Here is an 18,720-nt window from a genome sequence, read left to right on the forward strand (position 1 = left end):
GTCCTTCAGGTGCATTTTGGCAAACTCCAAGCGGGTTGCCATGTGCTTTTTACTAAGGAGTGACGTCGGTCTGGCCACTCTACCATACAGGGCTGATTGGTGGATTGCTGCAGAGATGATTGTCCTTCTGGAAGGTTCTCCTCTCTCTACAGAGGAATGCTGTAGCTCTGACAGAGTGACCATCGGCTTCTTGGTCACCTCCCTGACTAGGGTCCTTCTCCCCCGATCGCTCAGTTTAGACAGCCGGCGAACTCTAGGAAGAGTTGTGGTGGATCAGAACTTCTTCCATTTACGGATGATGGAGGCCACTGTGCTCATTGGGACCTTCAAAGCAGCAGATATTTTTCTGAACCCTTCCCCAGATTTGTGCCTCGAGACAATCCTGTCTCGGAGGTCTACAGACAATTCCTTGGACTTCATAATTGGCTTGTGCTCTGACATGCACTGTCAAGTGTGGAACCTTATATAGACAGGTGTAAGCCTTTCAAAATCATGTCCAATCAACTGAATTTACCACAGGTGGACTGCAATTAAGCTGTTAGAAACATCTCAAGGATGATCAGTGGAAACAGGATGCACCTGAGCTCAATTTTGAGCTTCATGGCAAAGGCTGTGAATACTTACGTAAATGTGATTTCTTGTTTTTTTAAATAAAACTTGCAAAAATCTCGAAGAAACTTTTTACATGTTGTCATTATGGGGTATTGTGTGTAGAATTTTGAGGACAAAAATGAATTTATTCCATTTTCGAATAAGGCTGTAACATAACAAAATGTGTAAAAAGTGAAGCGCTGTGATTACTTTCCGGATGCACTGTAGTTTTTACAGCTCTTTTTAAACAAAGCTGCTTTACTACTGCCCACAGGGACATATTGATATTTTCAAAGAAAGCAATAAAAAAAAAAAAAAAAAAAAAAAAAAAAAAAAACTTGAAGAGTTAAGAGTGGGTGTTTAGTGTCCACCAATGGATCCAAAGAAAATAATTTTAAGGCTGATGCACAGTTAATTGCAAAATATGCATAAATTAACCCAAATAGGTGAATTTAAAACCCCGCAATAATCGCCTATCTAGTATCTACACATATGCAGAGCAGTACCCAGCTCAACAGATTATGCTTTAAAGTTGTGGTAAGCTATCATTCTCACCATATATTTACACCTGACTTGTAGCATGTGCAAAAGGTACACCTTCTATACAGTCAGGTGCATAAATATTGGGGGGGGGGTGGGGGGGGGTGTGGGGTTAGGGTACTTACCTCCCCTGTCAGCATGGTCATCCTTCGGGCTTCCGGCATGGGATATAAACCAGCGGCTATTCAGCCACCAGGACTTCGTACCAATTCCATATATAACAATATGCTAAGTTAAGTGGAAGCTGGACAAGAATTTTAGGCTGGAAAGAGGATTTGGAACAACAACCCTGTCATCATGAATAGTTATATACATGATCTGTAAGACAAAGTTTTGAAACTCTTCATATCATAGAAAAGATGGCTAGCTCTTCTTTGGCTATTTAAGCAACTTCAGGATCACCAAATTCAAAGGGTTCAAATGAAGAGCATTGTAAAGCTACTCATACACAGTTTAGGTCCCAAAGAAATATCAGAGGAATGTATGGTGGTCACAAAAAGCCTTCTGCCATATTGTCTGTGTACCATGAATTTGTAGGCTAGTGCGGTGCCACTAGGATTACATGTACACTTTTTAACTTAATTGGAACCCATAGACAAACTTCCCTGAGATGTTCATGCAAAACAGAACCAAAGTATCTTATTAGTCTCTGTAATGATAGTATCTTGTCCTCTAGCAAGAACACCTTATGCCAGAGGTTCCCAACGTGGTCCTCGAGGCTCCCCAACAGTTCAGGTTTTAGAGATATCCATGGCTGAGCACAGGTGACTAAATTATTACCTCAGTCAATTTGAATTAACCACCTATGCTTATCCATGGATATCTCTAAAACCTGAACTGTTGGGGATCCTTGAGGACCACGTTGGGAACCTCTGCCTTATGCTGTCAGGAGAAGAACAGCAGCCTTGGAAAACTAGGTTACATTTCTTGTAGTTTATGTTCCACCCATGGATCTCCAAGATCTGGGCCATCAACTACATACTGTATGGGTCTTGAGTAAAATATACTATTTTGACTTGATTAACTAGTTGGCAAAGTGAGGAATGATTTTCACTACCTCTTGATATGAGAAGAGTGGCCATAACTGCCTTACTCTTTCTGAAGACTCTTGGCGCTGTAGCCAGGCTTAAAAAAAAAAAAAAAAAAGATAAAGCCAAAATGTATGTTACATTTTCTTTGAAGGCATTGATGACCTTCAAAGATTGTGTCTTGCAAATATGCATTCCTGATGTTCACGACAAAAACCTAACCTGCTCTATTCCAAGCTGTTTATGACCTGTAATTGTGCGATTTGAGATTTCAATTTCAAAATGCACTGAGCGGCCTGGTATCTGGAGCAGGGAAAAAAAAAAACTAATAGCATCCCAACCTATTATGATCTTCTGGGACTGGAAAGGATTCCCCTAAAAAGACTAATGACTAGATGGCCTTCCTGAAAGGACCTAGTGAGGGGCTGGCGTGTTGTATATCCCTTCACCTAACCCCTTCCCGGCACCAGAGGAATTCTCATTTGCCAGTATTGACCCTGTATTCATACTCCTCCCTGCTCCATATGTTCCCAGAAACAGCCTATATGATAGTTGCCGTGGAGTCTGATAACTTGTAGAGGAAAAATAAATTAGAGAACCTTAAATGAAAGGTCAAATTCTTATGGTGTCACAGAAAGCACTATGCTTCTATGGGCAATTAGAAAATACAGAATCCTGGAAGATCAGGTGATATAGAAGGAGAAGGGTTTCATATTCTTACAATAGCAAAACTACTGATTGAGCCAATCTATACCTTGTAGGTGCAGTGTCCCACAATAGGATAAAATAATAAATAAAATAAACAAAAATAACCCTTTAAATTGTTGTTGGATAGAATCATACATCTCTTCATGACACTTCTGCAAGCATTGGAGGTTGGGTCCTCCATCTACAGCCACCCTCCGCCAGAGTAGTGCAAAAATCTACTTGCACTACTTCTTTCAAACCCAAGAGGACAGACTACAGCTGCCCCCACCAAACGTAGCAGGAGCATCAGGACTACCAGAAACTTAGAAAGGCTTTTTCCCCCATTACTGTACATACCAAAACTGAGAAGTGTTCTGGCCACGAGGTTATGAAAAAGCTCCTTCTATTTAATTTTAAGCAAAACAGCCTTTCATTGGAATAAGACACTTATGATATAGACTCATGTGGCTAAACATTATTCCTGCAGTCATACCTTCATCCGGTGCATTTGCTGCCTGGAGAAAGCATGCTGTTTCTGAAGAGATTGATACTGAACTTTCATACTAATCAGCTGCCGTTCCATTTCTGCTCTACGGTCTTCCACCTAGGAAAAAATAAAAGATTGTACAATGACCAATAATACTGAATAGTATTCTGTGCAAATATGGTCTCTCACCCACTCCTAATGTTGCATAAAATGTACCCCATAGCGACATGGGGGTGTATACAAGTTACCTCACATATATAATTGCTCTGTTGTGCCATGAGGAAATATAGTGTCTTTATTATGGTTATAAAATACATAGATGCACATCCCACTGAAATGAGGATATTTAAGTTCACTGGATAATCTTTTGTACACTTACTTGGAGATATATATATATATCTTTACAATTGTGATGCCATTTTCAGCATGAGTGAGTGTTTGAAGCTTAAGGGCAAAGAGAACAACGACACACAAAAATTATTCCACAAATGTAGAAAATACATAATTTATCCTAAATCTATGGGGAAATCAGGGTAAAATGTGAACACATCTGTGAAGTAGCTTTACATTTATCATATGTATTTACCAATAGACAGTAAAGCCACTTTGGCAACTAGTAGAATAGACAGATAGGTTTACTGTTACAGTGGTGCACTTGTTTATTACATGCTTCACTATTCACTCAACTTTTTCTTTATTTTATCCAGTCTGTCACGTTGGATAAACAGGTGCATTAAAAAGATATCTTTACATGAAATGTTGTACGTTGATATCGCGGCACAATTTTGTTTATTCTATATTAGCACATAATTGCCTCCTATTATTAAAAACATTTAAAACAGCAGCTCTGAAGAAAACAGAAGTTTTCTCTGTACTAAATGTTCTGCCATTTATTAACAGAGAGAGAGAAGTAGATAATATTCAAAGTCTTTGCGCTATCGGTTGTACTTTCATATAATAGGGTGTCTATGTAAATGCTGTGCAAGGTAAATTTAGAATTTACTGTTATGTTTTACCATGTAATATAGTCTGAAAATAGACAATGCATGTCAGTCTTTCTTTGCAAAGGTATATAACTAATGCATTGTATGCTCAGCAAGAGGTCTCTAGGTCACAGTGCTCATTGATGAATTATTCTTTACTTTAAGTTTAATAAAGGAAGCACTGATCATTCAACAAATGTAAATGTCTCAAGTGGATTATTCCCATGACATAAATCTTCTTCTTTTGCCAAGATGTAGGAGACTTCTAAAATCAATTTGCATGTGCTTTGAGCGAATTTACATAGTGTTTAAGTAAACAGATATGGAATTATGTTCCAGTTAATATATACCTGTTGAATTGCATTATTAAACATTCAAAAATTGTGAGGGCCACATTGGCAGAAATGAAACACAATGGGTTTTCACTGCAAACGCACTGGCAAGAGTCTTTATAATAACATAAGAATCATAAGGGTGCATTTCGATTTGGTCATAAGCTTGTTCTATATGTATACATACTGTAATGAACATCTTTCTAGTTCATACTATTTACCCCCACATACCTCAGCAAACAATGAATTGCCTTTACTGTTAGGGTCCTGGGCCTGCTGCAATGCTTGGTCAAGTTGAACTTGTAGCTCTTTGTTTGCCTCGCGCACTTTCTGTTTGATGCAAAAACAAAATAAAATATTTTGGAGAATATACTTCAGTATTGGTTCACTAATTTGATAAGAAGGTGATGGAGACAATTGTAAGACATACATATCATAACTTGTTCTTTAAATTATTCTGATGACAGTGTGAAATAAAATAAATAGACCTTTGTCAAGACAGGATACCCACCACAAAGCTTGTGGTGGTTATCCTGTCTTGACAAAGGTCTATTTGAGATCGAAACGTCGACCATTGCCATGTGATTCGTGAGTAATTAAAAAAGGGTCATCTACTGAGTGCCCATTATTTTCTACATGTATCCTGAACTTGATTGCCTCTATTGGAGCACCCCTGATTACACACTCTGATATGAGAGTGCAGCTTACTGGATTGAGAGAGAAATATATATATATATATATATATATATATATATATATATATACATACATACACACACACACACATTATATATGTATATATCTTTCATAAATGAGCAACATTCTTGAAGGAATCTACCTTTCAGAGCACTGTGTGGTCAGAGAATGCCGGTTATCGAGCCTTAACAAGGGTGTTAAGGCGCGTTAACCGGCATTTTCTGACCAAAGTGCCGGGCGCGCGGCTGTTAGCGCCGCGCTAAACAGAAAAACAGCACTTTGGTCAGAACTCTCCTTAGTCCGCCCAAACCAGCGCACTGAATTGAATAACGCTGGGAGCGCTATTCAATTCGCGTTGAATTGAATCGCCCCCAAGTAGAGGAAAAGGAGGGAACACATACTGCAGCTGAAAGTTCCATGGAATTGAAAGAGCATCTATTCCTTCTGCCTTGGTATCCCTGAAACTGAAAAGGAATGTCATCACCATCAGGCCTATTTAAGGAAGTACAAACTTTTAGACCAGTTAACTGAAAACCTCTTCGTATAAGGCAGATTCTCCCGAATGCGATATTGAATAGAATAATCGGGTATAAAACTTATTTACTTAAAGTGCAGAAAGGGATATTAAATGGTTTTCTCCATTACATGCCCACACTTCCAACATCACTGTCTAACTTGAATCACAAGCCGAGGGGTTCCCTTGTGATCTATATAAGTCGGATGATGTAATCAAACAGTGGTCCCTGTAGGTAGATCCATTTGAAAGGTCCATATATGCCATCTTGCCCATGGGACAATGCAGATAGTATATGAGGATATTCCCAGTAGTCTCGTATTGAAAGCTTTTCCTCTGACTTAGACACATTGTCTCGTGCTGTGCCATACTCCTAAGAATTGCAGCTGTTGAGAAGGCACAAGATGACTTTCTGCTGAACCTTGTATGTGTATGAACACCAACACCTGAGCTCTCCTGTCTTGGATGATGAGCTCTGACTTTCCTATCAGACTGATTTTGCTCAGATAATAAGGGAGTTTCCTGATGGCTGTCATGAGAACTATCAACACCTTTGTGTAAGTGTGTGAAGATGCAGACAGGCTGAATGGGTGTAAACTGAAAGGAAGGGTGCAGTACAAAGAATCTGAAACATTTTTGATGTTGAGATTTGAAAGGAATATGGAGCCACCAGAATGACATGAGCCTTTTCACTTTCACTTTTTTTTCTGCTACACCTTCTGTAGCGTAGCTACCAGAGGGAAAATATAGACGAGAGGGTTGTTCCACGGAACTGCTCTACCATGACATCTATACATATGGATCCTGCTACTTGGAAAAATATTTGTCCATTATGTTTTTTAGCCTAAAAGCAATCATATTGACATCTGGCTGACCCCACATGTTCACTTGTGGTTGAGAAATTTCTGGAGTGAAGAGACCACTGTCACTAATGTCGGTCCTGCAGGCTTTGGTAATCCGCCACCCACACCTGGATAAATTATGCTGTGCTAGATGAAATGTTCTTTTCGTCTCATCTCATTATGCAGACTCTCGTTCACTGCTTGTGCCTCTTAAGCTGGGTACAGAGCTATACAATCAACACATTCGATGCGACGTTTCGACTGACAATGCTCCTGTTCGGAGGTGCCGATCGCAGCCCCGATACGTGAATACACACATATACAATCCAATGTGCGACCTTCAATCCAGCGCTGCCGAAATATGGCAAGGAAATGATTGTTCCAGCATACACATTTTCCCGATTTCAGGCTGTGCTCACAGTGGGTGTACCTAGAATTAACATAATGGGCATGGAGGGGGTGTGATGAGACCAAAACAAGCCTACCTGAATATTTTCAGAGCTATTACGTCAGTTCGTTTCTTAACTAGCTAGTTTTAGAACAGAACGTTCAATTGCATTACTACACAGCCCAGCAAGTTATGGAACTACACACTCCAGCAAGCCAAGCCTTGCAGTATAGGTGGTGGGGTAAAGGACGTATGCTTGTGTCCACTGTCAATTGCATTACTACACAGCCCACAAAGTTGTGGAACTACACTCTCCAGCAACCCAAGCTTAGCAGTATAGGTGGTGGGGTAAAGGTAAAAAAGAATGCTTCCTGAACGGAGTTTAATTATGCACGCCCTGAGAGGCTGCCCTAGGTATGGTGTATAATCGTAAGAACGGTCACAGGAGCGGTCGAAGGTGCATACACACAGCACTTTCGGTCCAACCAGGTCCTGTCGAATCAGATGAAAATTAATCTGCACAGAAGATGCAATCCTCCTATTAGACCAGTTTTCTTCCGACAAAACAGGATTAAACGTGCATACACACTTTCGATATCGAACGGCTCGAAATCGGAAGAATGGGCCGATGATTATATAGGTGTCTAGCCAGCTTTAGAGCAGCCTTCATGGTTTATATGTGACACATCCATTATAAATAATAGATTTAGTTTTTAATTAGTGTATTAGATAGCGAATGGCTACTTTCAGTAATCCATATCATTATGCAATAAAAACAATCCAGTCACTATGTAACATCACTATTTCATTAATCAAGTTGTCAGCCATTTTTATGGCGATTTAGGAATTATGACTGGAACCTAAAGTGTCACAATGCTGTGTAATTTAGTGACTGGTTGGAAGATAACCTGGTCCACTAAAAAGCACCAAGATCAAGGAAGTAACCACAATGATGAAGTTTCTCAGCACCGAAACGTGATGGTGGTGTAGGGTGTAACCACAGTGATATTCTGCCAAGATCTATCCCTCTGTTTTAAGTGGTTTAAAGACTATGAAAAACTCCTAGCTAAGTAGATTAGATAAGCCTGTATTGTTTTCTTAAATTTACACCTGATTTTACCATGGCATTTTGGACATTACATCTAATTTTATCACACATTTAAAATTTGTGAATCAATTTTCTCTTTAACTTTGCAGTACCACAATGGGGGGAATTCAATTCAATGCCGTGTTGAATAGCTGCGGGAGGGAGCTCGATAAGTTTCTGCGTCCAAAATACGCGATGTCGGCAAAAAGTCGGGCAGGCGATACATTTCTGCCGATGCATAACTAATTTAATACGGCCCTTAGATGCATTTTCAGCAAAAAAGATGCCCGATGCTAGCAGAGTCTCACGGGACCAGGCGCGTCAAGAGGAGCTGTTTGGTGTGACTGCAGCAGAGACTAGTGAGAACACATCTGTAGCTGGCCCACCAACAACATACTCGCAGCTCTTATGAGCAATCATAATGTGCCCCTTTAATGCTGTATTGTATCCTGTTTTAATATATATAGGACAGCCAAGCTCACTAAGAATCGTGTGCAATTGCATCACTTTTGACAACTAAACAATACCTATTACCACTTTGTCTGCATGCCAAAATGAATTCCAGTGCGAATGCCGCCATGTATTTGTAGCGACTAATGAACTTTTTAGCCCTTCTTGTTCCCCTATCCATCTGCTAGTGTATGCGTGTTCATTCACAGGACTTATACTTTTGCATTAGCATGTATATTATATACTGTAATAATGTGAGGAAATGTAATGTTTAATACAGTTTAGCCTTGTATTCCATATGCCTGTTTTATTCATAACCAGTAGAGCAATGTAACACCTCACAGAATAAAAATACATTGTGGGTTAATTTCCACCTCCACAGGGGACACTCAGGACTTACAACTCCTTCCATTTGCCTGCCTTTGTCCCTCACTGGAGTCTGGCAGACTGTACGGAGCCAACCCAGCAGGTGTTCGTCAGGGAAGAAATATCTGGGGGAGGTAGGAGGAAGTTGTAAGGTAAGGGACCCGCACCAATCAGGAGACGGTGCAACTCACCTGGGTGGTCACAATATCGTGAGAAACTGGAAGGTTTCAAAATAGGTCACGCAGGGCAGCTCCTCATGTTAGTCACTGACTTTGGCTAAGAGGTAATCTCTTCCAAAGTGCTGACTGGAACGCATCGCCAGTCCTGTGTGGACGTATACGCTATTCACTGCTATGTGATCGTTTTGACTGTGTGGTGTCCTGGAAACGCTTGGGTGGACTCATACGCTATTATAGCTGTGTGGATTTGGTAATAGTTTTTCCTGTGGAAACGGAGTGTTTCTAGCTATTTTGCGGAACTGTTCTGGGACTTTATACTCTACTGGGACTGCCTCTGTCTGGACTGCTACATGCATATTGCCTGTTCGCTGCATTTACCCCTTGCCATTGCATATTACCTATTTCTGTGTGCCGTGAAATATAAACCACCACTTTGGTTTCATCTGCTTGGTGTCTGGGTGATTGGGAGAACCCCGTATCCTCACAGCCAGAATGGCCAAACACGCATGGTTTACCTCAAGACAGATAGTGCTGTTCTTCCAACAACACTAGTCATCCTAACTGTGTATGCACAGAGCAGTTATTTGAAAATCATGGAGCCACTTCATCATTAGCACCCCCCTTTTGATTTGGAGGTAAAAATGGAAGATCTTAGCTAGGAAAAAACTGTTAGACAAAACATGTAGGGACCGGGACTTCTCTCTCCTGCCTTTGTCAAATTATTCCAAACTTTCATTGGAACTTTCATTTGGACTATTCACATGAGTCTGGAGGCTCCAAGTGCTGGATATAGAGTCAGGTACATAAATATTGGGACATTGACAAAATTTCATATTTTGGCCTCTATTCACCACCACAATGGCTTTGCAATGAAACGAACAAGATGTGCTTTAACTGCAGACTTTCAGATTTAATTTGAGGGTAATTACATCCAAATCAGGTGAACGGTGTAGGAATTACAACGGTTTCTATATGTGCCTCCCACTTTTTAAGGGGCCAAAAGTAATGGGACTATCAACTCAAAAGCTATTTCATGGACAAGTGTGGGCTATTCCCTCGTTATTTCATTATCAATTAAGCAGGTAAAAAGTCTGGAGTTGGATTCTAGGTGTGACATTTACATTTGGAATCAGTTGCTGTCGACTCTCAATATGAGATCCAAAGGGCTGTCACTATCAGTGAAGCAAGCCATCATTAGGCTGAAAAATCAAAACAAACCCATCAGAGAGATAGCAAAAACATTAGGTGTTGCCAAATCAACTGTTTGGAACATTCTTAAAAAGAAAGAACGCACCGGAGAGCTCAGCAACACCAAAAGACCTGGAAGACCACGGAAAACAACTGTGGTGGATGACAGAAGAATTATTTCCCTGGTGAAGAAAAACCCCTTCACAACAGTTGGCCAAATCAAGAACACTCTCCAGGAGGTAGGTGTATATGTGTCAAAGTCAACAATCAAGAGAAGACTTCACAAGAGTGAATATAGGGGGTTCACCACAAGATGTAAATATTGGTGAGCCTCAAAAACAGGAAGACCAGATTAGAGTTTGCCAAACAACATCTAAAAAAGCCATTAAAGTTCTGGAACAACATCCTATGGACAGATGAGACAAAGATCAACTTGTACCAGAGTGATGGGAAGAGAAGAGTATGGAGAAGGAAAGGAACTGCTCATGATCCAAAACATACCACCTCATCAGTGAAGCATGGTGGTGGTAGTGTCATGGCGTGGGCATGTATGGTTGCCAATGGAACTGGTTCCCTTGTATTTATTGATGATGTGACTGCTGACAAAAGCAGCAGAATGAATTCTGAAGTGTTTTGGGCAATAGTATATGCTCATATTCAGTCAATTGCTTCAGAACTCATTGGACGGCGCTTCACAGTGCAGATGGACAATGACCCGAAGCATACTGCAAAAGCAACCAAAGAGTTTTTTAAGGCTAAAAAGTGGAATGTTATGCAATGGCCAAGTCAATCCCCTGACCTGAATCCGATTGAGCATGCATTTCACTTGATGAAGACGAAACTGAAGGGAAAATGCCCCAAGAACAAGCAGGAACTGAAGACATTTGCAGTAGAGGCCTGGCAGAGCATCACCAGGGATGAAACCCAGCGTCTGGTGATGTCTATGCGTTCCAGACTTCAGGCTGTAATTGCCTGCAAAGGATTTGCAACAAAGTATTAAAAAGTGAAAGTTAGATTTAGAATTGTTTAGTTTGTCCCATTACTTTTGGCCCCTTAAAAAGTGGGAGATAGAAACCGTTGTAATTCCTACACCGTTCACCTGATTTGGATGTAATTACCCTCAAATTAAATCTGAAAGTCAGCAGTTAAAGCACATCTTGTTTGTTTCATTTCAAAGCCATTGTGGTAGTGAATAGAGGCCAAAATATGAAAATTCTGTCAATGTCCCAATATTTATGCACCTGACTGTATGCGTACAAGTGAATAGAGACCCATCTTCCACTCAGATAAGACAATTCTATATTTTACTTGTGTTTCTTAACCCTGAATGTTTGTTTCGTATTAACTTAGTGTTTTATAATAATACACTCTTCCTTCAATATGAATCAAACCTCATAAAAAGAAGAGAAATCTCAAGAACATCACAGAGGCAGGCTGTAAATATATGCTCACATACATCTGCCTTCTGGTACGCAGTCCAATATACATCTGCGCAAACTAACATCCTATACAGTATTACACTATTGTGTTCCTTTGTCTTTTATACTAGAGTATGACTAAGGTTCCTATGAATGAGGAAAAAGTACCCAAGAATCATCCAAGTCTACAGACCATCACCTAAACAATCATTACTGTGCAAAAGTTTTAGGCAGGTGTGGAAAAACTGCTGCAAAGTAAGAATGATTTAAAAAATAGTAGTGTTAGTTTATTTTTATTAATTAACAAAATGCAAAGTGAATGAACAGAAGAGAAATCTAATCAATATTTGGTGTGACCACCATTTGCCTTTGAAACAGCATCAATTCTTCTAGGTACACTTGCACATAGTTTTTGAAGGAAATCAGCAGGGAGGTTGGAACATTTTTGAGAACTAACCACAGATCTTCCGTGGATGTAGGCTTGCTCAAATCCTTTTGTATCTTCATGTAATCCCAGACAAACTTGATGATTTTGAGATCAGGGCTCTGTGGGGGCCATATCATCACTTCTACGACTCCTTGTTCTTCTTTACGCTGAAGATAGTCCTTAAATGACATTGACTGTATGTTTGGGGTCGTTGTCCTGCTGCAGAATAAATTTGGAGTCAGACAACTCCTAGATGGTATTGCATGATGGATAATACCTGCCAGTATTTCTCAGCATTGAGGACACCATTAAATTCTGCGCAAATCCCCAAATCCATTTGCTAAAATGCAGCCCCAAACTTCCAAAGGAACCTCCCACCATGCTTCACTGTTGCCTGCAGAAACTCATTGTACCGCTCTCCAGCCCTTCGGCGAACAAACTGTCTTCTGTTACAGCCAAATATTTCAAATTTTACCTCATGCTGCCATTTTTCTGCACCCAGTTCCAATGTTTTTGAGCATAGTTGAGTTGCTTGGCCTTGTTTCCACATCAAAAGGTGTAACTTTTTGGCCGCAATTCTTCCATCTAGAACACTTCTGGCAAAACTCCGAACACTAGATGGGTGTACCTGGGTCCCATTGGTTTCTGCCAGTTCTAAGCTGATGACCCTACTTGACATCTACCAATTCTGAAGGGAAGTAAGCATGATGTGTCTCATCTGATGCACTAAGTTTCCCTGGCTGACCACTGCATCTACGATCCTAAACATTGCTCGTTTCTTTGTGCCTCTTCAAAAGAGCTTGAAAAGCAAAACCTGAAACCCTAGTCTGCTTTGAAATCTTTGCCTGGGAGAGACCATGCTGATGCAGTATTAGTACCTTGTAACTTGTTGCTGTGCTCAGGTCTTGCCATGGTGTATGAACTATGACATGAAACAGTCTTCCACAACCTTACCTTTGTAGCAGAGTTTGGCTGTTCCTCACCCAGTAATGTGACTAGGATGCACCAGCAGACTGTGCTGATTAATTTGATATGCAACTGAGTCTCTGAATCGGTCTAAGAAGTGCTACCTACAGAAAGATCTGGAGCCTGAAAAGCTGGAACAACAATTTCTTCATTCACATGAAAACAGGACACTACCTTAGGAAGGTATCCCTTCCTTGTACGAAGAAAAGCTTTATCCTGGTGAAAAATAAAAAATGGGGAGCGACAAGAAAGCGCTGCCAAATCAGAGACTGCGTGCAGAAGAGATAGTGAGGAGAAAAAAAGTGTCTTTGCCATCAACCATTTCAAATCTACAGAGTCCAAGGGTTCAAATGGGGGAGTTTGTAGCCCCTTAAGATCCTACGACAAATCCCACGGTGCTACCGGTGGAACAAAAGGAGTCTGAACTCGCAGAACTCTCTGAAAAAAAATTATAATATCTGGTAATGAGGCAATCTTCCTCTGGAACCAGACTGACCGTGCAGAAACTGCACCTTCAAAAGTAGCCAGACGGAGATCCTGAACACCTTAGGATCATACTTTCTGTGGGCATAGCATAGACCAAAAGAATGCCAGACCCTGTAAAAGATGAGTGCAGAGGCAGGCATTTGTGCCCTAAGCACTGTCTGAATTAAAGAACTGGAAAAACCTTTTGCTCTTAAGATGGAAGATTCAAGAGCCACATCGTCCGAGCCAGACGAGGCAAGTCCTGATGCCGGCAGGGATCCTGCCATAGAGGAAGAGGATACGGATTGTCTATTAACAGATTCTGTATGTCGGTGAACCAATGACGTCTGGGCCAAGCCGGAGCCACCAGTATGACTGTTCCGTCTTCCTGCTTGAAGTTTCTGAGAACTATTGGGCGGAGGGAAGTTGGACGAAAGATACGCCAGCTTGAAGTCCCATCTTACTGCCAGTGCATCCATGAAGGTTGCTAATGGGTCTCTGGACCTGGACCCATACCTGAGAACCTTGTGGTTGTGATGTGAAGCCATGAGATCTATTTCTGGCAGACATTTGTTTACCAGAAGCTGAAACTCCTGGATGGAGAGACCACTCTCCGGCGTGTATGTCCTGGTGACTTAGGAAGACTGCTTCCCAATTCAGTACTCCCGGTATGAAAATTGCAGAGATGGCCAGAAGAGGACGTTCTGCCGAAATCAGAACCCTTGTCACCTCTTTCATGGCTGCGTAACTTCTTGTGCCTCCCTGATGATTGAGGTAGGCCACTGTTGTCGCATTGTCGGACTGGATCTGGACTGGCTTGCCCTGGAGCAGGTCCTGTGCCCTGATAAGTGCTTTGTATACTGCTCACAGTTCTAGAATGTTTATTGGCAGATGACTTTCCTGATTTGTCCATCTTCCCTGAAAGGTGTGATGACCTGTCACTGCTCCCCATCCGCGAAGACTGGTGTCTGTGGTGAGCAGCAATCAATTTGGAATCCAGAATGGGCGCCCTTTGTTCAGATGATCCCTTCGCAGCCACCACTGGAGGGAGTGACGAACCTCTGGGACTTTATTAGATGATACTGTCCATTCCACTTGGAGAGAATCAATCTTTGCAGAGGCCTGGAATGGAACAGAGTATAGCCCACCATGTCAAAGGTGGATACCATTAATCCCAGTACCTGCATTGCTAGCAGAATCGATACCCTTCGCTTTCTAAGTAGATTGTGTATTCGCAACGATTTTGTCGTCTGGCAGAAACACAGTCTGTGCCAGAGACTCCAGAAGAGCTCCCAGATATAACATCAGCTGTGTTGGAGAAAGTGATGATTTCTTCCAATTCATGATCCAGTTGTGCTTTGTAAGCAGGCTATGCTCAGTGGAAGATGGTATTGTAAAACAACCAGAGTCTGTGCCATTATCAGAAGGTTGTCCAGATATGGCAGAATTCTGACTCCCCGAAGTCTGGGATAGGTAGTCATGACTGCCATTATTCTGGCAAAAATCCGGGGAGCCGTAGGTAGCCCAAAAGGGTAAAGCCTGAAATTGGTAATGTTGCTGAAGGACAGCAAACGGTAAAAAATTGCTGGTGGGATGGTATAATAGGCACATGCAGATATACATCCTGAATGTCCAGGGAAACCATATAATCCCACGGCTCCATTGCCAAAATAGTTGATTGGAGAATTTCCATATGAAACTTGGCCTTGACCGCATCTGATGGGGGATCTATGCAAAAAAAAACTTCTGGGGAGGATGCCTCCTGAAAGTGAGGGCATACCCCTGAGAGACAACTTCTCGGACCCAGGCATCTGTTGATGTTTGATGGCAACAATCCGCAAACTGAAGAAGTCGGCCTCTCACCCTGGGATCCCCCAGGAGGAGGCCCACCCCATCAGGCAGAGTGTTTGTTATCCGGCTTAGAAGCTGGTTGTCTTGCCGGCCCAGACGTCTTAGTTTGTTGCCTTGATATTTTGCGAAAACTAGACGTCTTAGAGGAAGGCTGCTCCTTTGCTCGTCCCTAAGAACCGAAAAGAAACCTGTCTAGACTTTATAGTCGCTGTAGATGACAGACCTGCTGACTTTGAAGCCACCAGAGTAGCTATTATTTTATTTAACTCTGCTCCAAAAAGTACTTTTCCATCTACAGCAGCTTCCCGTATATGAGAGATACACATCATCTGTTCTCTGGTAGCATTTGGTAAAGAAGTTTCCAATGCTCCCATCCAATCTTCAACCGCTTTGGCTACCCAGGCTCCAGCCATAGCTGGACGAGTAACAGCTCCAGATGATGAAAAAAATTATTTTAAGACACGCCTCAATCTTTTTATCTTCAGGGAAGATGCCGACGGAATAGGCAATGTAGCATTTCTGATTAAATGCGTTACATGAGCATCCACAGTAGGAGGTACCTCCTTCTTAGTACATACAGAAGCTGGGAAAAGATACATCAATGTTATTCTTTTATTTGCATAAAAACGTTTGTCATGGTTACCCCATGTCTCATCCATAAGCTCAGTGAGCTGTCCAGAATCAGAGAACTCAGTTTTGACCACCTTCCGGTGGCGTTTAAACACTGGAGCCTTCTTACCATGAGCTGGTTCATCATCCTGAATGTCTAGGATTGATTTTATCACCTTCACAAAGAAGGAACATCCACTGTGGACGGATGGTTCTCCTCCCCCGGGCTAGACCCTGGAGAGGAACCTGCACATCATCTGAATCCTCTGATGACAATTTAACGAAAAGAAAAGAACTCTTTTGTGTGAGCACTCTTTTTAGAAATGAAAATGAATAGAATTTAAAACATAGCTTTTAATAGGTCATAAACAATATATTTTTCTATTGTACTTGATAAATTTCTATACACAAAACTAGAGAGTTTCTTGATACACACTATTTCCTATGCGTTAGTCCCTGATGATGCGTCTGAATCCATATGTTGAGCAGACTGATAAAAAGCTAACTTGTGCTTAGGCGCCTTAGTAACTACTGGTCTGCTATCACACCAAGAGGATGGAGAGAAAAACAGTGATAGTTATAATTGACAAGACAGAAATAAAAGACAATACAGCAGCTAGCAAACAGTCACATACAATGCATATGTAATAAAATTACAAATAGACTCTAAATCAACTACACAGACACAAAGGAATGGTAGGATAAAGAGCACTATGGGCCTGATTCAGAGCCGGATGCTATTTGTGCTCGCTCGTTCAGAAAAAAGGGGTGGCTATTCAAATTAACCGTTCGCTCTTTGCGGTCTGTTCACGCTTCTATGTCTGAACGAGCGAACAAAACTTGCAGTCGTTTTTTGAAAAAATACGCCCCCTGGCCGCTCGCATCCTACGTCATGTCCGCTATTTATTAGAATAATCGAGTACATCGACCAGCGTATGAACTGCTCGCTATATTCTTGTGATTGGTTTTTCCTACCACAATCTTGCGAGCAGTTCTGACTATAAAATAACCCAGTGACGTGGTCAATGACGCTGCTGTATTAATTATGCACACCCTTAAAACGCCCGTTTTGACCTTTAGGCACGCCTGCGTTCTGATCACCACTCCCCGTTTTCAAGCACCTTCCCCTGTTACCACCCACATACGCCTCATTCTGTCACTCAAAATAGCAGACATTCGCTATCTAGCGAACAAACGATTTTCGGCCGCACTGACTGGTTCGCGCATGCGTATTACGTATTTGCGCAGTTGGGCAAACATCGCTCGGAGCGAACGAGCGGCCGCTTACGAGCGGCTCTGAATCAGGCCCTATATACCTTAACCAAGGGAGTAGTCTACAGGGAGACTGCCCCAAACACTCCTGAGACCAACAGCTACAGGGTGCACTGAGCGTGGACCGTGAGCGTCTCATATACACGTGGAGGGTAGGCGGAACAACCCAGACGAGCGAAACCCTTCATAGGGACTGCGTCTGTAGGAGCTGCCAGGGGAGCACCTACCTCCCCTAGGCTGCATTAACCAGCCAGGTACGCCAGCCTCGTGGCAGCTGAAGTGTCTGCTGTCGATCCCCGGCATCAGACGATAAGGCCCCGGTGGTGTAGTGAGGACGCGGACAATCCCGGGCCCTAATAGCAGCGACTTCTGGTGAGTCTCTGACACCAGAAGCAAGAACTGCCGCGCACGATTCCCCGTAAGCGAGGAATCGCCTTACCTGACATCTCCGTACATCCGGTTGCAGTCCAGGTTGCAGCATTGCAGCTAGCAAGCTTAGCAGTCACCCACCGAAAACATCAGCCCAGTTACTGGTGTTGCGGCCCGATGGAGGTACATGGAGTCACAGTATATGTGTCTTAATTCAGAAGATTAGTACTGCCAACCCAAAAACATAAAATAAAATCTTAGGCCTGCCATAGCAGTCCCGTTACAAAGGTGCGTCTTGATCCTGCCGCACCGAACAACTGAAGTCTTATGGCTAGGGACGGGGCAACATTTCCATTTGCTTGGAATGAGAGTGCAAGTTCATCTATTATTTTAGTATATATAATAATAGTAGAAATAATAATAATAATGTTATTTATATAGCACTTTTCTCCTAAAAGGACTCAAAGTGCTTTACAGCACAAAATACAAAACAAGCTTAACAATGGACATTAGCGAAATGCTAGGGTGAACAGGTGAGTCTAGAGTCTATTTTTGAAGGACTCTAGAGTGGAGGCCTCTCGAATTGTGCGGGGAAGTGAGTTCCACAGAGACGGAGCCACAAAAGCTGAAAGCTCGACCCCCAGACGAATTCCAGGTACTGTTAATAGACCTTCATCAATGGATTGCAGTAATCGAGTGAGACAGTAAGGAATCAGAAGCTGCTTCAGGTACCTTGGTCATGTAGGGCTTTGAAAGTTAGTAATCCAATCTTAAAACAGTTTGCCTTCTGACAGGCAGCCAGTGAAGGGAGTAGAGAATGGGCGTTATGTGGCTGGATCAGGGCTGGTTGGTTAGTAGCCTGGCAGCTGCATTTTGTACCATCTGCAAGCGGTGTAATTCTTTTGCTGGGAGACCAACATAGAGGACGTTGCAGTAGTCTAGGCATGATGATATAAATGCATGTATGACTTTAGGCACATCTTCT

General features: G+C 42.0%; 1 protein-coding gene across 2 annotated transcripts in view; it reads right to left on the reverse strand.

Moving 5' to 3' along the window:
• SPDL1 (spindle apparatus coiled-coil protein 1) overlaps positions 1 to 18,720 on the reverse strand; it is an 87,623-nt gene that overhangs the window by 35,204 nt on the left and 33,699 nt on the right. For both annotated transcript variants that reach the window (XM_088465049.1, XM_088465048.1), the window contains exons 6-7: positions 4,880 to 4,978; positions 3,340 to 3,450 (exon numbers count right to left, since the gene is read on the reverse strand). In XM_088465049.1, coding sequence (XP_088321175.1) covers positions 3,340 to 3,450; positions 4,880 to 4,978 — 210 coding nt within the window. The remainder of the gene's footprint in view (positions 1 to 3,339; positions 3,451 to 4,879; positions 4,979 to 18,720) is intronic.

This window comes from Taudactylus pleione, unplaced genomic scaffold, assembly GCF_031769625.1.
Source record: "Taudactylus pleione unplaced genomic scaffold, aTauple2 ptg001827l, whole genome shotgun sequence".
Taxonomy (NCBI): Eukaryota; Metazoa; Chordata; class Amphibia; order Anura; family Myobatrachidae; genus Taudactylus; species Taudactylus pleione.